General features: G+C 38.9%; 1 protein-coding gene across 1 annotated transcript; it reads left to right on the forward strand.

Annotated features, from left to right (window-relative positions):
- The first annotated feature begins 128 nt into the window (after positions 1-128).
- Positions 129-13,217, forward strand: CEP55 (centrosomal protein 55kDa). The gene is made up of 8 exons (XM_009888689.1): positions 129-311; positions 1,832-2,116; positions 5,290-5,355; positions 6,498-6,639; positions 8,658-8,974; positions 10,332-10,403; positions 11,254-11,379; positions 13,011-13,217. Exons 1-8 carry the CDS (start codon positions 129-131, stop codon positions 13,215-13,217), a joined length of 1,398 nt encoding a protein of 465 aa, XP_009886991.1.
- The last annotated feature ends 9,974 nt before the right edge of the window (positions 13,218-23,191 follow it).

Raw genomic sequence — 23,191 nt, forward strand, 5'->3', positions numbered from 1 at the left:
GCTGGCAGGAGCCAGTAAGCCCTGCGCTGCCCGTGCTTGACTAGAACTCTGTGAGAAGCCCTATTCTGCCTGGTGGGAGGGAATGCTGTTCCCTAACGTGACGTTTGTATTTTTATAGGTGCTTAAAGATGAATTCCAAGACCGCTAAAGGTATAATTGGTGGCAAGTGGAGCTTAAAGTCGGGTAGCTCCAGACCTGAGAATGATCTCGAGAAGTACAAGCAAGAGAATGCAGCCCTGAGAAAATCCTTGGAGGAAGCTGTGAAAGGGAAAGGCAAAATGAGTGACCCGGAAAAGGACGGGCTGCGAGAGGTGAGGTGGATGTTGGTACTCGAAGTAGCGTTTGTGAGGTCCTAATTGTGCACAGTCAACGTGAGTCTGAGGATGTCTGACTTCGTAAGCAAGGTGCCAGCCTTTCCTCTTAAAACTTACCTTACTTTGATACCAGTACTGTTTTAGTTTGAAATTAAGACCTGTCCTTATATGTCCAGCTCTCTGGAATGGTTGGTCCCAGAGAATTATTTTGAGCATTTCCTGCAAAGAACATTGTGTTTGCAAACAGTTGCCTAAGAACATGCCAGTAAGTGCTGAGTATTTGCTTGAACTGTATTCTCAAGCTCCCACTCAGCTATAGGTAAGTAAAGCTGTAATCGGTTCACCGTCTATGGTTGCGGAGAAAGAAGTTGAAGACTTAATACATGACAAAGTCACATACTGTTAGTTTCCCAGTAGGACTGGGTAACTTTAAATGGACCCTTTCAGAGCATACAACTCATGGAGACCAGGCACACTAATATTTCTAGGTTACTTCTTTGACAGAAACACTTTTCATGTGTCTGTGCTATGCCAGATGAGAAGTGCTAGAGCAAGTACCAGCTATGGCTAGACAGCTCATGTTCTGTTGTTGCTAAATTCCTTAGCATGTTTGCTGCTTGCTCAGTGTAATGCACTTAATATTGTGTTCCTAGTTTACAGGTGGAAAATAATAGGCATGTTTAGATACACTAGGTACCACTTGGTGTCAATATTTTAATTCTAGTGAGCACTGTGTCGTCTTCAACCGCTCCATAAATGAGGCACTCTAAAATTCAATTCCTTTCTTTCTAATGACTTGGTACCAACATGTAGGATTTCAACATCAACCTTTCTCATGGAAAATGAAATGCTATCATAACGGAAGTTTACGCAGAGCCCCAGGGTATCTCAAATGCACTATTAATGCTGTGTAATAATTACCTGTGCTGGAGGCCTATTGAAAAGACAGTGCATGTGAAAATATCTACTAAAGCACATTTTGAAACTAAAAGGCCAGATAATTTGGAAAGCAGGATCCTTGTCCTGAATGCTTTATTATAACTCTTTTGCAATTTCACTTATTGTCATTTAGTTTGCAAGAAGGCTCTGCTGCTTGTCAAAAGCTACTAAATATGCTAACCAACACTAAGAAATGTATCTCTTCACTGGAAGCGTTCAAGAGTTTTTGTACTGATTGTGTTTTAAGGTTCATCTATTGTAGTGATCTGTATTCACATACAAAACACAGTACCTCCCAAGTCTGTGAAATGTGGTTCTTTGCATTCTTTCCTTGTTTCATCTATTTCAGGCTGTTCTTACTATCACTTGAAGTATTTCAGATGATCAATGTAGTATTGTGATGACCATTGTAGTATCATCTGTTTTGAGTAAAAAGTAATATTCTCAGCTAATTAAAGGCTAAGAGGGAACCTTTCAAAGTGAGTATCTCCTTGAACTGCTGTAAACTCGCAAATGCATTTATTGCATAGACTGACACTTATTCATATGTGTCACTTTTTTTATTCTGTTTCATTTAGAAAATACTTTCCCTTGAAAAAGAAAAAGAAAAACACAACCATATTCTCGAAGAGAAGGACAAAGAAATCCAAAACCTGAAGGACAAGCTTAGATCCAAACCCAATAGCAGTGACGTCTTCTTGTTACAAAGTCAACTAGAGGAAAAAACAAAGGAAGCAGAAAAAAGAGAACAGTTATTTTCTTCTCTATTGGAAGAAATGAACCGGTTAAAATGTAATTTATCCACTGTTACTGCAAAATGTTCTGAGCTTGAAAACAGAGCTGGTACTTCTCAGGCATCCCAGGTAAGCACTGAAGAAACCGCAAATTCCAAATCTATCTTGTAAACAAATTAGACTTGGAATTTGCGCCCATTAAGCGCTGGTATTTGTTATAAAATAGGGTGGATTTCTAATATTCTTACAAGTTGCATTGCATGCTGAAAAACTATTGTATGAAGAGAGATTATATGCAGATTGAATGCTAAATGAAGAACAGTCAGGGAGCTCAACTTCAGGCAATGCAGCTGGGGAGGGAATTCTCTAATTCTGTAGTGCAAGGAACCTTCTTCCAGCTTACACGGAGGTGGTGTGACTAGTGGTACTACATGTAATGATCCACTGTTGCTTAAGCAGATATTATGCCCTTCTCGGGTTTGTATGCTCAGTGATTAAACAGACTGAGAAGGCAGCTGTAAGAGACATGAGGCATTAATAAAGACAAACTATGCTCATCACCTAACTCAGTTTCAGTCATAAGCTGATTGGAGGCAGCCTGGGCTGCAGTGATTGTGCACTGGTGGAGTTTGCAATCCTGAGGAATATGGGTCAGGCGAAGATTAAAGTCAGGATGCTGAATTTTAGAAAAGCAGACTTCCAGTTCTTCAAGGTGTTAGTCAACAGGACCCCCTGGGAAACTGCCCTCAGGGACAAAGGAGCAGAACAGAGCTGGCAGGTTTTTAAGGATGCTTTCCATAGAGTGCAAGAGCTCTTGATCCCCAGGTGTCAGAAATCGGGAAAGGAAGGCAAGAGACTGGCATGGCCGAGTCAAGACCTGCTGGTCAAACTAAAGGGCAAGAAAGAAATGCAGTTGGAAGCAGGGACAGGTATCCTGGGAAGAGTGTAGGGATGCTGCCCAGTTGTGTAGGGACGGGGTCAGGAAAGCCAAGGCGTGGCTGGAGCTGAACTTGACAAGGGATGCAAAACAAAATAAGGCGGCCTACTATAGGTATGTTAGCCAGAAAAGGAAGGTCAAAAAAGCGTACACCCCTCCCCCCAAAAAGTAAGACTGGCAAAATGATAACAACAGACAAGGAGAAGGCTGAGCTATTCAGCAACACGCCTGGTATTGATACAGGCAAGGAGGATGAAGGGATTGAGAGCAACCCTGTCAAGAAGGACTTGGGGTACTGGTGGAAGAAAAGCTGGACATGAGCCGACAATGTGCACTTGCAGCCCAGAAAGCCAACCATATCCTGGGACACTTCAAAAAAAGTGTGACCAGCAGGTTGAGGGAGGTGATTCTGCTCCTCTACTGTGGTGAGACCCCACCTGGAGTGTACTGTGTCTAGCTCTGGAGCCCTCAGCACAGGAGAGACGTGGACCTGTAGGAGTAGGTCCAGAGGAGGGCCAAAAAGATTATCAGAGGGCTGGAGCACCTCTCCTATGAGGACAGGCTGAGAGACTTGGGGTTGTTCAGCCTGGAGAAGAGAAGGTTCTGAGAAGGCCTTATTGCACCCTTCCAGTACTTAAAGGGGGCCTACAGGAAAGATGGGGACAAACTTTTGAGCAGGGCCTGTTGTGATAGGACAAGGGTTAATGGCTTTAAACTAAAAGAGGAAGATTTAGACTAGACATAAGGAAAAAGTTTTTTACTATGAGGGTGCTGAAGCACTGGCACAGGTTGCTTGGAGAGGTGGTAGATGCCCCATCCGTGGAAACATTCAAGGTCAGGTTGGATGGTGCTCTGAGCAACCTGATCTATGAAGGTGTCCCTGCTCATTGCAGGGTGTTTGGACTAGCTGACCTTTATAGGTCCCTTTCAGACCAAACTATTCTATGATTCTATAAGAATATCTTTCTCCTCCTTGCTCTCATGAATCCTCACTTGCTCCTCAGTTAAAACTAGTTGCCTGTACTTTACATGGCATCACACATGGTAAGTACTTCTACGGGACAGAAGATAGGACAGGAATAATGAGTGGCTTCTCTTATATAAAATGATTAATAGGTATGGTGCCAGCTACTTAACAGCTTTTTACTAGTGCATTTAGTTTTCTACAGTTTTTTCACTCCTACCTGTTCTGATAGTCCGTGGAAAAAGCAGTAGCATCTCAATAAGGGGCACAGGGAAGTTGGTGCCTATAAGTCTTTTCCAGCTTTTGACCTGCAGATGGTGCTGGTTCCCCATGTTTGACAGGGAAGTTGAGTAATTTCTAGAAATGTGGCTTTAGCCAAGTAATAGCAAAATACCTTGATCTACTAATTTTCAGTGATCATACATATATATATATATATCTATATCTCACTTCTAGTAATGCAATATCTTGGGAAATACCACTTTAAATACAATGTATTTATTTTCAATTTCAAGAGACTTTTAACTTTGTTAGAGAATTTAAGATCTCCTGTATTTTTTTCAGCTGTAAAGCTTGTTCTAAATCATGTTCCAAAAACCACAGGAAAACTTTGGAAAAATGTAGCTTGGATTTTGGCAGTAATCTACTTTTTCCTTAAAGTTCCCTCTGACATACCTGCACAATTCCAAAAAGCTTTCTATCATACAGTGAATAAGCGTGTCAGATTCTGAAAGAAATATAACTGTTTAACTGCTGTTTAATTTTATATAGATCTAAACAACTCTTCAACTCATACTTTAAGCACTCTACTGTGGATCAGGTCTCAGAAAACCAACCATATGCCCTTATGGGTCCAGACAGGCTTGCATGGTTTCCCAGATGTTTATAATCCTCCTGTTATCCCAACGAAGTTGTCAAGGTCTCTAGCTTTCCCCAACAACTCTTAGAGGTCTAGCTTATTGTCTAATGCACGAGGATACAAAAATAGAACAAACACCTTTTTTGTGTATTTAAATAATATTTTTCGGAAGCTCTCCTGCACCTTTCAGGTCTTCCAAGATAGCAGTTCAGCAGAAGATGCATGATATTCTTCTTGGGAAATGTTTTAATATAACTATGAGTTGCAGAGTTATAGAATTAGTTAAATGTAAATCTTGTCCTGTATCTTCCAGATTTTATTTTAAATCTATGAAATAGTTTTCTACATAACTTAGATCCTTTTTTTTTTAAAAAAGGAAGACTATAAAGATCTTTAAACACAAAAGGCACATGCATGCATCTGTTTTCAATTTTTAAAATACTCTTATGCTATTTATGTGAGATTAATAGTCATACAGGACTAGCATTACTGTTTCAGCCATCTATTTTAAAGAACACTAACAGGTTGTTCTTTGTCTGCAGGAAGCTGTAACAAACAGCACTGGATCACCAACTAATCTTTATGAAGTTGAAAAACAATTGAAAGATGTAAGTTTCATGTACAACATTGCAAGTATAAATCATTTGTATCAAGATGCATAAGAATGTAAATTATCACCATATATATTTTTGGGACCTCAGAGAGTTATGTTTCCCTCTAAAATATAATATTTAAAATTATTTTGTGACAAGACAATAATTTAAATAAAAAATACACTATTTCCACCATCTTTGAAAAACATTGCTTGGAGCATCAGAACAAAGTGGTTGCTGACAAAATGGGAGCCCTAAAAAAACTTGGTCTAGCTTCTGAGCTGACACTGCCTGGGACAGCATGAGCTTGGATTAGAAACCTGTGGTCCCTTTCAACCTGAATAATTCTATGATCCAATCAGATATAAAATCCACGTCCTTGTTCCTACAAACTTTAAGTCGCAATGATACAGTTTTAGTTTGTTCGATTTTATATTTGAGATTGAAAGGTTAATTCTTCATAATCTGGGCGTGACTCATGAAAACCTCTGGTTTAAAGTTGTCTTTCCATTCCGAGCAACAAGCCAATCAGTGTTTAATATTGCTGCAATTTTAACTTATGCTCAACAACCTGACTTATCTTTCCAAATGAAGATGGGCTTTATTTATTGTACAGAGAAAGCTACTACAATTTGCAGCAGAATTAACTAGCTTATCTTTAAACTGTATAATATATCGCGGAATGGTTTGGGTTGGAAGGGACCTTGAAGATCACATAGTTCCACCCCCCCTGCCATGGGCAGGGACACGTCCCACTAGACCAGGTTGCCCAAGGCCACATCCAGCCTGGCCTTGAACACCTCCAGGGATGGGACATCCACAACTTCCCCGGGCAGCCTATTCCAGTGCCTCACCACCCTCACAGTGAAAAATTTCTTCCTAATATGTATTTCAAATCCCCCCTCTTCTGGTTTGAAGCCATTACCCCTTGTCCTATCACTACATGCCCTTGTAAAAAGTCCCTTTCCAGCTTCCTTGTAGGCCCCCTTCAGATACTGGAAAGCTGCTATAAGGTCTCCCCGGAGCCTCCTCTTCTCCAGGCTGAACAACCCCAACTATCTTGTATAACTCTTAACATTTTTAAGATGACTAGTACTTTTAAAATGTGATAAATTGCCAGAGGCTTTTTTGTTGTTCTTATGTTCCTTTTCATGAAGGCTCTTGAGAAAAACCAACAGTGGCTACTGTATGACCAGCAACGTGAAGCGTATGTCAGGGGATTGCTTGGAAGGATCTTTGAACTTGAACAGAAGTTGGAAATAGTTAGCCCACAAGAATCAAAAGATTTCAACTCGGAAGGTATCAATTTTATTCTTTCCCCACAAGTGACCCAAACCATAATTATCTATAGAATAAGTTTTCTGAAAGCAAATTATAGCACAATTAAACAAGATCAAGACTTCCTTCTCAACATTCTGGTTTCTTAATGTTAAAATTTGGTTAAGTAAAATTTCTTTGCTTCCTGTTACCCAGCTGCATTACTTGATCGACAGTATTTCATGTTCTTATCTACTTCAAAGATGGTTTTTAACAGCCTTGACACTCTATTAGCAACCTCTCTGTTTGCCAAAAGTGTTGAGGCAAATATATGTATGTCTCCCATCCTTCAAAGTACACTTTCAACCTGCATAATGGAAGCACTAAGGATTTTATTAGCTAGGTGTGGATCAGGTTTTTAAATATTTTTTTTTCAAAATAAATATTATAAAAATGACTCAAGAATGCCACGTTCTTTACTCACCTGAACAGTGTTTCCTAATACGGATCTGGTCACCTCTAGCTCACTTCTGTGCTAAGTAGCTCCTCAGTAACGAGCACCCTTTCAGTACCATGCATTCAGACTGACTTGAGTTGTGCTTGAGCAGCATCTGGAATAAAATTAAAATCACATTGAACAGAAGGAGTTGGCTTGCTTTTCTTATTATGAAATTATTAATTTCATATATACTGCAACTGACCTGCAAGGTTAAATTCAGTAAATAGAACTAGCATCTTTTGGAATAAGTATGCCCACAGATACTTGCCACTTAGTAATTCCTGTGCAGTGGCTTGGTTTCTGTATTACTGCTTGAATCTTTATGGAAAACAGTAAAATATCATAATCTGGTTTTGCTGCTGTTTAAAATACTGTTTATAGACTTCTAGAAGGAAGCAAACTGAAGTAGCTCACCAGGAAATGTAACTCGGAGTTACTGCAGTCAAAGCTTTGTTGTCAGAGCAGCTAGAAGATTAGGAGTAAGGGTTTAAGAAAAGTTCCCTTCTTCAAGCAGCTAGACAGTAGCAGACATCCGAGTTTCTAGGAACCTAGCTATACAAGTTGAAAGTAGATATGACAACTTTTTTCCAAGGAAAAACTTGGTATTTCTCTGAGGATCTCACCGCCCTATAAAGGAGTACTGCTAATGAGAAGGTAAGGTTTGGCTCATAGTTGAGGGGAGGGAGAACATTCAAGCAAGAAACTTCCTCTATTAAATAACACGTTGAAGAATGAGGGGAAGCCTTCAATAGGAAAAGTATCAAAGTCAAGAAATTTACAGTGCCAAAGCCTGTGAAATTCCGCATTCCTCTTTCTGCTTTTAGGCATATTTTGTATTAATACTGAATTTCTACAGACTGCCTTTTTTTCTTTTTCTTACTTACTAAACTTTTCTTGGGTCGCCAAGCAGAAATTTTCCAAACTCTGGTTTAAGTAACAGTCACTAGCCAAGAAGCAGGCATTTTTTTATCAATAAAACTATCCTAGTCCCTTTTATTTGCAATTTAGAAGTAAATGATGGCATACAACTTGAAGAAGATAATCTGCAAAAGACAATGGATAGTCTGGCTTTGGTCAATAAAAGTGAAGAAGAGCCCATCAGATCCCCAGGGTATCACTGGGGAGGCATTAATGCCAGAATCTTGGCTAAGGAGCCTAAATCTGGAAGTGAGAATCTAGTGTCTTCAGGCCTTGATTCCCATGCATCAGGATAATGAATGAGGCCATATAAGAATTATGTGTGGCTCATGGAGCTTATGTAGTCAGGGCAAAGGATATAATATTGCTGTCAGGGTTAGTGAAGGAAGTGGCTGTAGCACAGAACACTATACACAAGCCAAGTTGCAGTTTTCCAGTAACTATACTGGGAAGGAGACTTCACTGCATTAGAAGTATTGGAAACTGTTTTAACTAAAGTTTGGTGCCAATTTGAGCTGTGTAATAGCTTAGAATGTCAATTTCTATCAATGTGCCTTAAAATCCTGTCAAGGATTTTCTGATTTTTAAGTGATTTTTTTTTTTTCCCCCTCATTACTATCTCAATTATTTCTGACTCATTAAGGTCATCTACAGGAGGAAAAGCAAAAATATTATGACCAGCTGTTACTAACCGCTAAGAGTGATCTTGAGACAGAAAGACGCACTGTAACCCAGCTGAGATCCGAACTTAATGAATTCAGAAAGAAGTATGAAGAAACAAACCAAGAAATAACGAGTTTAAATGCCTTAATGCAGTCTCAACAGGTTGCTGAAATGAAGACTCTAGAAAATGAAAATAAAATTAAAGAAGAGAAAGTGCAGAGACTTAAACAAGAAAATGAAACTATTAAAGGACAGCTCAGAGAAGAAAAGAAAAAGTCTGAAGATCTTTTATGTCAGGTAAGTGGATGCATTTGGAGGTTTAAGATCATTGGCAATGAATCAGGAGAGCTGAAAAGTCATACTTAACCAGAATGGACCATCACTCACTTGCTCTGGTAACCGTTCTTTATGTATATCTAGATTCATGTCCTTGTGGTTAAAACTGATTTTTTTTCTTTAATATATTGGTTTGAATCGACATTCAGACTTCGAAATTTCCTTGTTTAAACAAGGAACTTATTTGTTCCCTTGTTTTCCTGGTCTTGTTGGACACAAGAGGGAGAACTGAGAGAATACTTAAGTGATTCTAATCTAGTTCATCCTCAATGTTAATAGTAAATGGGAACAGGAAAGGTAAAATTTCAAGTCCATATGGGCTATTTTATCATGCGGTCCTAACTGTCACCTGTCTGCTACAGATACCTGTGGACTGGTAGTATCATGCTTACCGGATAAGCAGCTGTGTCCCAACCTTCTCATGAGGACTTTGCCATTTCCTCTACACAGAGCATTACAGTGGTGTCTTGGAATATTCCTATCAGCAGGGTTATGCTAACAAAAAAAAATTAAATCTCGTTTCTTCTTCTGGATGTGAAATCATGACCACATATCTGCTGAAGAGAAACTGGAGAGTCCTCCTTGAAGGAGTGTTCTCAGGGCATCCAAATAAGATAGACTTGCTACTGGGAGAAGTTTGTGATCGATAACAAAGCAATGTAGAACTGAAATTTGAAATACAAGAATAAAATGTAGTAGGCACCAAAGTAGGCTAAAACCAGAACAACAGTTTAGCTCTCTAAACACAGGCTGGTTCTCACTAGTTAATAATGATTAAAAGGTGTTGATTTTTTTTTTTTTGCAGCTGAACAGAGCATTCAGTATAAAAGTTGATACATGCTGATAATGGAGGATACTTTTACTTTTTTAATGTTTACATAATCCAATTTAATGTAGTACTATCAGAGTCTAAACTTGTTCTCTTCTATTTAAAAAAATTAAGTTGCATTGCTTGTGTTTTTTAACAGCATGGCATGTTAGTGCAAACATAGGTTTTGTGTGTATATTTTTGTCTGCATCTCAGCAATCACCTAGGACAGTTCAGCTTGATTTTTTTTTTTTTTTTTTTTTTTTTTTTCTTTTGAACCATAACATGATCCTGCATTCCCCCTGCTGAATGCAATTATGTTTCCCTGAGGTTTTCCCCAGGGTAGCGATATCTGAATTGAGTTTGGCTGTTGCATAACAGGCATACATTTTTCTGTTGGCGTTGGAATATAAAGGCTTACTTCCATTCCTTTTTAGATTTGTTATTTATTAAGCTTATTAACTGTTGTATATGGAAATTCTTTATTGCAAATATATTTCTGCCTCATAGGTGCAACTTCTTCATAAATCATTGCTCAAACAGCAGGAGGAACACACTAGGATAGCTTTATTGGAACAACAGGTACTGAATTATGTGCTAAGATGGTGATACTTAGTCTCTATTATACACAAAGGCTTTCTAGACTTTAACTTCGAAATTTAAGAAGCAGTAATATATTAAATAAAGTAATACTAAATATGAATATTAAACTGAATAATCTCTTGATGCTTCTAAAAATTTTGATGCAGCTGTCAAGAGGAAAATCGGTAATCTTTTACCGATAACAGGGTGTGATAAAACCTGATGCTATTATCTCCATAATCACTTGTTCAACTCTGCAGACTCAAATTAGATGTGGGAAACATCCTAAAACAAATCAGCTCATTGACGTTTTGAAATATACTTTTACGAAAGTTATACAAATAATTGCACTGCCATCTTTTCCATCTTCGTCATTTTTTCCAAGTACATTCTCACAGATCTAATTGATGTTATTTAGCAAATAAATGTAACATTTTTTTCCAGTTTGAGTGTACAGTGTTACCCGTAGTTTCTGTCCAAATTGTCTTGCTACAAGAAAGATTCTGGAGTAGAAACTGGCATTTTTAATGAGAATTGCACTACATGCTTTCCCATAAAATGTTTCATTTAAGACTGCAAGACAGCTTGAAATACCCTCCAATCAAAAGAACTTCAAACTCCACCTCTACTAAGGAAGACTTTCATAATTGGGCATGTATGAATTTCACTGTAGTGAAAGCAATAAGTGACTCTTTAAAATATTTTTTTTAAATTCCATTTTAGGATATGATGGCAGAGTAAAACTTACTTTAAATATATAAAGGGGAAACATTTCTCTCTCCCCCTTCCCCTCCCCCCAATTAATAGTTCTTTCTTTAATTCTTTAATTTTCACACTGGATGGCTGCCAGATCCAGATATGCACCACAGACTTTGAGAATGAAAAACTTGATCGCCAGAACTTGCAGCATCAGTTAAACAAAGTCCTTAAGGAACTGCGCAAGGCCAGGGAGCAAATAACCCGTCTGGAACCTCTGGTAAGTACTGAATAAATGGCAAGTGAATTTAGTCAGGGATTTTGCATAAATGTCTATCTCTTCACTTTGGGACCTTATTTCAAGTGTAGTAAGTCTTCTGTTAATGTCATCAGATCTTCACTGTAGGCCCTTCCATCCTTTAGGCATGTGGCCCCAAGCTGCTGTCAACTAGCTAGGCATCTTTTTTCTCTACAGCATGCATGAAGAACTAGTACTGCAGAAGGAGATCAGAATAGTCAGGTTCCCGAGCAGGGAACATAACTGTATTTTGTATCGTAGTGTGTATCTAGTTTTGTCTGTTGCACAACGATAAAGCTGCAGTATGCTTCTACTCAGACTTGCTGCTCATGAACAGAACACAATCTTTACATTTAAGAGTTTAATTTCTGCCCCACATCCATCTGATACAGGATGGGTGGGTCATTGAAACCTGAGTTTTTCATTTCCAAAAAGACAAGCTCCCTACTACAATGAAACAGCACATTTGTATTGTGAGAGCCATGGTCTGTTTGCTGCTTATTATATAAGCCCGAAGAAAGCCACTTAGATTTGATCCCTAGACTTAATGGAGAAATTTGTAGGAAAGGATTGCGTATTAAGCAAGCCACTGATCTGGTTTGCTCTGTCATATCCAGGATTGCTCTGGTCTTGAGCAAAAATGCATTTTGACTGGTGCTTCTCGAACTCTACGATATGGCATCCTGTAAGATTAGGCAATAGCTGAATAGGATTGTCAAAACTGCATTTCTGAACTTACTTAAATGAGGTTCAAGATGAAAACCAATACCTGTGCCCTTCACTAGATCAGATCTGGGGCTGCTGTGCTTTTTACGGAGAAGATAAATACAAAAGCTCCTAACAAGTTGCATGAGAGTAATTCTTCTGTGACTCTGCTGGACTGCTCTCCCTCTTAGTTGTATGCAATTTGGAAGTATTTTCTCAAATGAGAAAGGGGATGGAATGAATTCCGAGACACTGATGTTCTTCATTCATGCATTGCCCCTGGAAGAGCCTTGCTTGCTAGGACTGCAATTGCTGCTGCTGCCAGGGGAGGCCACTGGAAAACCTTCTGTCTGCTGGGAGTAGAGCAGAAATTTGGGCAGAGCAGGGAAGTTACAGCTTTGAGTTTCTCTGTGCTAAGAAGCTGGAGGAGCAGCTGTCAAATACACAACTGGGTGACTTTTACAGTTAGGGACAGTCTTCACACACAGAAACTTCATGCATGGGATCAGGAGAAGAGAAAATTATGGCAGAGATTTTTGGGAACATAACTAGGCAGCAGCCTACATAGAGGGGACTGAAGCATCTTTTTATTAAGGAAAAAGAGTGTGTGAGTGGCTAGGAAGATGGTTGGGGAAGGATTCCCAGTCAGACGTTGTGGGGAAACCTGTCTTAAAAAGCCTGCAGAAAAGCTACATGCAATCTAATTTAAATGTGGTGTTAGATTTGTACAACAGGCTTGCTGCTGTTCACACAAGTAGCATAACTGCATTTAGCCATCTTTAAAATTCTGCCCTTAGTGCTGTAACGCACACAAGGCTTGTGTGCCATCAAACCTTCATGTTATTTCCTACAGTGTTTGATCAGCACACGCATGCCCCAGTCTTACACTAAAGCTTCTCCTTTTCCAGAAACTTCAGGAATCTGGACGTATGGAACCACAAGAAGACTTGCAAGCTGTGTTTGAAGAGAAACTGACCACATATGACAGAAGTCCTTCCCTGAAACATTCAAGCTTTCTTGATGAAAGTTTTCTTGAGTGCCCCAGGTGTAAAGTGCAGTATCCAACAAGCCAGCACAGAGAATTACTAGCACATATTGACTTTTGTACAGCTTGAGCTACAAATGGACTTATTTGCTTTATACACACTGCCAATATGCTCTTCTACAAAGGCAAAAGATCTCTTAAAAGCTTTTTTTCTTGAGGTTGTATAAAGGACTACTGTTTTATAATTCAGTTCCACAAAAAACATTATAGTAATTTATTTGGCCTCAAATATTTTACCTGACTTTTTTGCAAAAAAAGTGCTACTGCATTCTTGGTTGCAAATGGAAATATTTTTAGAATTAGGAATATCTTAAAATAGTAAACTACTGACTTTTTTATTTTTTTGCACTATTAAAAATAAGAACAATAAAAGCACATCTATTGTGTCAGGCTTTATTTTAACATTTTGGCATATCCACTTCTTGGTTGGTGACTCCTGATGATTGTGCTTGTACCTTAACTGACAGTAATAGGCCAAAAAACTTTTGCAGCTTTGTAGGTGCACCATATATATATTTATATATACAGGGTGTGTGTATATGTATAGTGTATATATACAGGTATTATATGTATCACATACTTGTGTAACGTATCACTATCTTGATACATTAGAACTCAGGAGGGTCATGTTAAGAGGTCTTTGCTGCTTAAGATTCATGTTGGAAACATCAATCATAACTAGCTTGTTTTCCTGAACCACAGTCAGGGTGACTTAGAGCTCATCTAAAAATGCTGACCAAGGTTTAAGTTCTTCTCAAAAAAATGTCATTGGGAAAACAAACTTCCTAGCAAATACAAACTTCCTTGGTACTGAAAAAAGTAGAATTGTGCTGAAGTAAACTCATTTGCACCTCTGTATTTTAGAGGCTAAAGTTGTGAAATGTCAGTTATTCAATCTGTTACATTTGACAAATGTCCCAGTTTAAAAGTGCAGGTTTTAATAAATTGCTGTAGCGGATTTGAAGTGCCACTGTATTTTTGTATTAATACGGAAAACAAGTTAGCAATAAATTCTTGTAAGAAATTAGAAACTGGCAAAAAAAATCCCTTACGGATTTGCGATCACAGCGTTATTTTCCCCTAGCACCTACTGTAAACCTGGATCTGCTGCTAGCATTTTGCTCTTTGCACCTGTAGTTAAGTCCAACAAGCAGTTCCTTCCACAAAAATTATTAAATGAAGAAACTTTACAAAGATACACTAGTTGAGAAAAATTTGCTTCTTTTACAAGTTTATGGTTTGCTGAGGATAGTGACATACCCAAGGTCTGTCTTTCTCTGGTATACTGATTCTGGTTGCCAGCTGGTCTTCCATCACACTTTGCTGCAAAACTGCATGCATTTACCATGTTCACCCTAATCGCTGATGGTTAAACGTTATTCTTAAATATGAGGATGTTTTCCAAGTTGTTTTCAGTAACTATTATAATACCAAGTGATGTTGTTATCTATTAAATCCAGTGTTTGCAAGACAGAAAGAAAATGTTAAAAGCTCTTATCTTTGTATCTGAAATATCTTTGCCAAATCTATTATATTAGTCACTATCTATCCATTTTTCAGTTTTACTGACCATGTCTCAGGCGAATTGTTGTGTTTGACAACTTGCTCAATTGTAGCAACAGGTTTTCTGACCAAAGATATGATGAACTAATAAGTAAAACAAATTATGCTTCAGAATCTCAAGGTTTTGCTATGAGGGAAATTGTCCTAATTTCATGTCTGTCTTTCTAAACATCTATTAAATTCAGGATAGTAACTATGCTTTTCATTGCAGCCCAACAATTTTAATCTCTAAACTACTTCTGGAAGTTTAAGTTAGCTGTCTTTTAACAACACATTAATCGGCTAGTATTCTATTCCCAGTTGTAACTTGGCATAGTTTCTGCAAAGGAAAATTCTGATCTTTTATGTATTATAGATGAAATAAGTTTGCCTGCTACAGGTCAGCAGTCTTCTCTTCAGTAGTTCTGAGGCTTTCTTAAATTAGCAAAAAACACTTTCTCATTAGAATCTGGTACTGTAGAGAGCAAGACTCATAAAGTTGGTAATGTGATAAACATTAAAAAGTTCTGTTCATTCCAGCACCTTTTCTGAACTTTAACAATGTGTTTAGTCCAGCTTGCTAAATATTAGACCTAAGCACAAAAGTCCCTTACCCATAAATTTACACAAAACATCGGTGTGATGTATGTTGAAAAATATCAAAATGGCACTCTATTGCATCAAAAGACCTATTTTGAAGGCAGAACCACAAATATTATTGTCATCACTTAGATATGACTGAAACTATCTATAAAACTCCAACTCTATAAAGCATGCAAGATCATATCATTGGGTTGGTTTTTTTTACTTTTGGAAGCTAAGAAGTCATCTAAGACTGAAAATTACTTTTTAATCCTAAAAGTAAATGAACACGAAAAGGGTCTGCTGCTCCTCCCTCTAGTTATATATAGGAAAGAGAGTTCTGTGCCTAATGAGCTCATCTTAATGATAAGATTTGGCTGTAAGTTTGGTTCTTTGTAAGGCAGGGAATAATTTAAAAAAAAAAGAAACAACAAACAACTGTTATTTCAAGCACTTTGTATTTACAATTTCAGTAGTCTTTTTCTGAGTTATGTCTACTTCAAATAATTGGATTTCAAGCTAGCAGAAGTTCTGTGAAGCCTGTGTTATTGGAAAATGTTGGTCTGCAGAAGCTTCTGGATTAATACAAGCATTCACCAGTACTAGTATATTTATAAATCCTCTCTTTCACATACGGTGTTCTTTGTAAATAGCAAATGAATTACGTGGGTTTGATGCAGTGTGGTGTGGTTGGAAAGACAGCTAAACTGTGTGTAACAAATGATGTTCTTTACACAACGAGAGCTTCTTCTAAAATAATAACAACTGAAAGATTACTGTTATTTTTCTTGTATCAAATGGATCAACTTCTAATCATCTACTTGCTTGTGCAGCTTTCTCTCTTACTCTTGGTTTTGATAACCATCTTTCACACAGTTATTTGCCATGTGTCAATAACCATACTACAGATGTTTAGGTAAGCTATACAATAAAACACTTATGTTTAACAATGCAGATAAAAAGTAGCAGGGAGGCGTAGTGCCGGTTATTGCTGTAAAAGAATCATGCTGAACAGCACAAACATCTAGAGAAAACAGGATGTCACTCTTTACCTGACAAAGAACACTAAGTTAAATGGTGCAGTGTCTTCAAGAAAACTAGGGGATTATTGCTCTCATGATGTCTCTGTAACAAAGCCGAGATGGGTGGGGGTTTGCAAGCGATGAAAATGTAGCAGCAGAGGAGCTCTAGGCATTTCCTTTTTAAACTGACAATCAACCTATCTATTAGTTTCCATGTCTTGTAATCTGATTGAACTGTTAAGGCTACAGTAACAGTTGTGGCTATGGTTTTACAGTGTATATATAGTAATACAACCTACATTACATACAGTGGGACTACGCAACTCAGAACACGGCTTGCAGCATTTCTAAATCTTTTCCTTTCTCTAATTTGGAAAACGTGACAAAATTAGGGAGCCAAGTGGTACTCCTTGCAGTAAGAGTCCTGCTGAAAGTCTCCAGGTCTTAAAAACATGACCATATCATCAGTATGGGGGTCTGTTTGGGTTCTTTGCAAGGCAGCTACCCGGAGCAAGGCAGCTGTGTATCTCCCAGGGAAGGGCAGTGCAGGACCCCTCTGAAGTCACCTGCACAGTGAGCAATTGTGTTGGGAGAATTCTGCAGTGTAGGTGGGATTTTAAAAGGTGGGGAAGGAAATAAAAGTGTGGTGTCTAAGAAGGAAGAAGACAAGTCAAAGAATTTTAGACGAAATCAACCTAACTTCCATTCCTGGAAAAAAACCACTGGCATAGAACTGGCAGTGAGAATCATGTCACATGTCCCCAGTTTTCTTAACTGAGCAAGAACTGTAGATAGGGAAAAAGAAAAAGATGTGCTAATGTGGACCTTGTGTTTCAAATGCCAGTTTCATGACAATCTAAGGAAATACAGTTATTTCCTGTAGTCTATACAATGGGTGACACAAGTGGCCAAAAAGCTGCATTACCTAGTTAAGTATCAATAATTTATAGCCCTAAGAACATAAGTGCAGCGGAAAATGGATCTTTGTTCTGACCTATACGGCCAGAACATAAAGTGGCTCTGACAAGCAGCCTAAGGTGGATGCCCAGAGTATTAGCCTAAGGATAGGGGATGCATATGTGGGACCTTCTAATAATCTCAAGCTTTAAGAGCCAGATACGGTTCCCATGTGTTAGTACCGCTCAATGGATTTCTCTTCTAGCCTGCCCTTAAGCCCATTTTAAAATATTAAATGATTACCTAAGAATAATGTATTAGACAATTCCATGGTAGTCTATCTGATTCCAAAGCTATTTATATTTTCATAGGTGAGGCAGATGCTACTAGAGTATACATACAATCTGAGACATTCCAAGGGTAGGAACTGAGAGCTCTTTAGAGGACAGGAGGAATTTTCAATTTATCAACACCAATGATCTGAAATAAATAGGATGAAGTATTACATGTAGGAATAATCAACTACCAAAACCCAAAAATAAATAGTATGATAGTGTACCCACTTCTCCAGAAAGTTTCTTGGGATTACAGTAAACAGAAACTTGAACATGTTTAATTATCCCACCTGCATGATTTTGGAACATATTGACATAATGATAAATAAACAGACTCTTACATGTTTTATATGTAAGCTTTCATTTCTAGTCAATACAGATGAGACTTTGACCTGGAATACTGTATCCAATTTTGAGTATTGTACTTCAAGAACAATTTAGCTAATGTGAATGTAGTAGAAGTCTTCCAGATTTCTGATCAAATTCATGAATGAATGAGGGTTATGCAGTCTAGAAAAGACCATGAAGAAAAATGACAAAATTTCATCCAGAGGAAAGAAATAAATTCTTCCTATGATTTAGGAGAGTGAGAGGAGTAACAAGCTCAAAATTGCAACAGGAGAAATTCTGACATAACGAAAATCTTTCTGGTGGTTGGAATAAGCAGTGAAACACATAGCTTACAGAGGCTGCAAAATCTCCACCACCGGAGATTTACAGGGACACTTAAGTAACTGTATAAACCATTCCTGACAGGCGAGTCTGCCTTGGGTCAGGGACATCAGCCAGATGATTTCTCACAGTCCCTTGAAGCTCTGTTTTTAATGACATGTATAGACCTGCAAACAACACACCATAAGATTTAAATTTAAAAAAAAGGTAGCTAATGCAATGGTGTTCTGCACTGGCTCTTCATGTTATTTCACTCCATGCAAAATTGGTAGCTACCGCACCAGAAGTCAATGTAACAGTTTAACTTCACCTAGTTTCTCAACTGGAAATTAAAAAACCTGTGTGTGTATAAATTTCTAGTCTGAGCACACTAAGTCATTTACAATGAATATTTCCACTCATGCATCTCAACCCCACTGGAAAAGAAGATAAACGACTCAAGCACAACTTGATGTCACTTAATTCCCTAGTGTTGGGAAATGCCTCATTCCTACATCGTTTTAACGAGCAGTGCTGGGTGTCCGGTTCTTTGGCATTTGGGGAGTTTAGGCTCCCTTCTGTAGGGTGCCCAGGAAGAGGATTCAGGAAGCCAGTGTCTTGAGTGGGAGCTACCCAAGCCAGCCAGTGAGAAACGTGACTCCTCAAGAAAGGCTAGGTGCGCAGAAAGGAGGTGCTGTTGAGGATTCACAGATATAAATTCTCTTCTGGCGTTGGCTGCTTATGACACAGGAGTCTCTTCCTGCAACAAAAACTGACTTCAAACAGGACACATATCCATGAAGGGAGACCTCCCCTTACACCAGTCCCCCTTCAGACCTGGAACAGAGCTGCCCACCAGTAGACAGGGACACATACTCATTTTGCAGTATCTCTGACCAACCAAAAGTTTTTCATACTGAATTTAGTTTCAAAAAGAGACAGCAAGATAAGGTGCCTCAGAATATCCTGTAAAAAACAAGCCCAGGACCTTCTTGACAGAAGTGCAACCAGGTTTACTTTCGCTGATCAACTCAAAACCAGTGAATGGGCACACTGCATCAGCAAAAGCACAAGTTTTATCAATTTAACAAGTGTGATCTGGTTCCTATTATCTCATTCAACAAGACAGAAAACTATATAGCCTAATTCAGACATCCACGCTTTCTGGACATGTTTATGAGAAGCTCCAAGTCACATCTCTCTAATCATGTTATGTTAAATTATAATGCAACCAGACCCCAAACAGCCACTGATAATGAAAAACATGAACAGTGTGGGAAATAACATGATTTAGCATTACACTTGGGAAGTCAGAAGGGTTTACAGCAGAATTTAAAGTGTTATTTCTACTTTCTCTCATTGGTGTTGCGAGAATGATTTTTCTGTTTCTCCATCCCTAGGTTAATGCTAACCAAGCACAAGCCTTGCCTTCCAACGTGGACAGATTTTCTTTGCAGTGGACAGGCTCCCTGTAAACCTAATTTCAGGAATACCTGACTTGTAAAAGTAAAGCTTTTATCCCGATTCTGACCTGAAGAACCCCTGATCTTGACCTTCCAGGGGAATTCTCTTTTACATGGATTATGTACTTACACTTGCACTTGGTTCAGAGAGAAATCCCTCCCTTATTGTAAGTCATGAGGAAATTGTTCAGTGTTGCTGTTGGCAAAAGTTCTGGTGGTCTTGATGACAAAAAACTGATCCAGGTCTTATTAGAAAGCACATCTACTGAGCATATTATCAGCAGCTCTGATTTTGACTGAGGCATGGTCAGTAATGCTGCTGCTACATTGAAACTTGAAACTACAGTGTCACTGGCACGTATCTCAGGAAGTGTGCCAGCTTCTGACGGATACTGACCACAGACAAGGAGACAATGAGACAGAAGAAATAGTGACTCGCTCACTCCCCAGAAGAAACAGGGACAAGTTCTTGACATGATCACACACATCCACGGAAGCATCTGGCATTGTCACAATGGAGTGGGTGAGCTTGCTACTATATGAAGACGAACAGATGCCTTTATATTTGCACTACAAGTTCAAAATTGCCCCTTGGACATTGGTGTAAATGCTTCAGCTCACTCAAATGAAAGTAAACAATGGGTGAGCAGTTAGGAAACTTCCTAAAAACCAAAATAAATCAAAACAGATTTGTATTTGAAACAAACCTTAGAATGGCATAACTTATAAGTGCAGAACTAACAGTGTCTAGAAGCAGAACAGCTGCAGTACGGTATGTAAAAGCAAAAATGAAAATAGAAAGCTCACCACGGTTGCAACTTATGCTAAATCTCCTATTACATAGACACAGCTTGAGTCACTTACAAGCCTGGAACCTCTTTTGTGTAGACAAAGAGTCAACATTTCCAACGCAATGAATTTAAATCACTTAGCAAACGTTAAATGTGCAATACATCTGTTACAGAAGTCAGTACTATTTACTCATTGTGATATGGGTGCATGGAAATAGACCCAAAGACTTAAACACCAACCCACACACAAGAGGATGCATAAATAAAGCAAAAACCTTTACCAGGTCATGTCCAAATGGAACAAGAATCCCTGTCTCCCAGAATCACCTAGCCCAGGAGGTCCCTCTCTCTGGGAAGACTTCTTATGCCCAAGAAATAAATATGCTGAACTATCCCCATCTGTCACGACAGTTCATCATTGTCAGGGGAACAATCTGAAAAACAGACCTTGACTTACGGTATCAGGTAACACAGCCCTTATCTGTCATAAAGAAGGCAAAGACTCAGGCTTTCATTCAGGATAAAAAAAAAAAAAAAAAACCCAAAAAAAAACCCCAACACAAAAAGGGAAAAAAGATTTTTCCCCACTAGGCTACCTCACCAGCTCCACAGAGGTCCCTGCAACTTTCATTTAACTTAGAACAATGAAATCTGAGTTGACTCCGTGTTTCACCACTTCTGAGCATAAAAGAGCACATAGGTTGAAGAAATTATACAGGTTAAGCAATCGTAACAGGTTTCCAAGCATTCTGTTAATCACTTCCTTGTCATAAGCACATGCGGAGCGTATACCGCACACAGCATCCACCTATTACAGTAATGCCAGAGTAGCTCTATCAAGGTTATGATTCCTCCCTTCCTCAGATTTCACGTTGTCATGGTTGCTATGATTGTAGCTACCCAACAGCAAATACAGCTTTTGTACTGCATGGGAGGGAAAAGAAAACTACTTTTTTAGATAATGGATCCATTAGACCTATGAGTAATCAGACTGTTTTTGTTCCTGCAAGGAGCTCCCATTCATTTGATAAAACCCCACGGAAACGTGCATGGCTCTTCACACCTCTGCTCTGCCCAGGCACAGGATTTTGTACACAGGTCACTGGTGAAGCTCACTCCCTAACAACATACTAAAAGCAGCATTTTGCTTTGGTCCAAACTTTGCTTTGGAGCAAACAACAGGCTTATGCCAAGGAAGGTTCTCTTTCACACCTAAGGAGCAAAGCTAAAGGCGATCCTTTCTAAAGAAGATCACAGGTCTATCCAGATACTTCCACACATAGTCTCATTTTCAAACCTTCTGTTCCTCTACAGCATTCCTTTCCTCCCTGACTGAAAAATATCTTCATTTCCTCAATAATGCTACTTTGGATGTTTTTCTCCCTACTTTCCTTCCCCCATTCTGTTTCAAATGTGTTTATGTTACCCTGAATTGATAGGACCAGTTTCTAATTTCATTTTCCACTAATGCCAAAGGGGCTAAAGACTTAATTCATAACACAATTTGCATTTACCTGTGCTATCATTTCCAGCTGTCCCGACCCTTCCTGTTAATGCCTTCCAAGTATTCACACCGGTACAACCAGACTTCTAACGATGGCTCTTTCCCAAATCCCAGCCTCTATTCAGAGCTGACCACGTCATTGCTACGGCCACCTGCCCAGAACTTCGGGGCTAGTTTGTCAGCTTGTATAAAGTTCCAGACCTGTGAGGCTGTGGCAACTGGAAGGTTTTTGCTGTATTTCAAGATTCACTAATCATTTTAAAGAATCAGTCCATAGCAAAGCCAACATAAATTGTGGCTAGATCTGTCAAGCTCTGATCATAAATATGAATAATCATCCCAATAGTTCTATTAAATTTTTTGAAACTTTTGCAATATGTGTGCAGAGTCTTTTCTCCCAGCAAATGATGTAGAATAAAATATGTTTTGAGATAGTTGCCAGTCACTTGTGTGACTCATCTTTCCGAGTTTTCTTATTGTCTTCATTTGAGTTCATAGCTCACAGCAGCCACCCACTTAACAGCAAATCTGCCCACATTTCATACAGTCAAAGAAATCATCAGGAATTAGTAGGAGCACCTCATCCACCAGTTTAAGCTGCCCTGCAAACTCCCTATTTGATGAGACAGCATAGATAGTCAGAACCACTTATAGCTCAAGAGAAAACATGCTAACTAAAATCAATGTAAATTCTGCACTGGCAAAGACGTGGGAAGCGGTCCAGGAAAGATCTCACTCTTGTCATTCCTCATTAGGAGATCGTCCCTTAGAAGGACCGAGTTTCTGGAATCTCCACTAATCTGGAATCCCCACTAATTCCTTTGCGTAAGTGGTTGACGGCAGGGTCACACCCAGGGTACTGCACTGCCCGGTCACCTGGTCCCATTGGCACACCAGTTTGGAATAACTCTCACCTAATCAAAAGGTGTAGCCCCATACTGCCAAGCCTGTCACTGCACCCTTAAGCACCTACTCTGGCACTGAGTCAAATGAATTAATCCAGAGCCGTCTAAAGTTATACAACTGTTTACATACTTTAAGAAAACATTTAATCTTCTTTTATGGGACATTATCTGCTCGTCTGTGACGATTTTTGCGCTTCACTCCCAGTCCATTTATAAATCATCTGGAATGACCAGCGTAAGCGGAAAGGCCTCCTTTCATTTACAATTTGAGCAATGGCTTTCAGGAACTGAAGTCCAGAGAAAAGATGGTATTTTCTAGGTATGTCTTAATTTACCAGGCTTCTTCAGCAGG

Source organism: Charadrius vociferus, unplaced genomic scaffold (genome assembly GCF_000708025.1).
Source record: "Charadrius vociferus isolate BGI_N301 unplaced genomic scaffold, ASM70802v2 scaffold436, whole genome shotgun sequence".
Lineage (NCBI taxonomy): Eukaryota > Metazoa > Chordata > Aves > Charadriiformes > Charadriidae > Charadrius > Charadrius vociferus.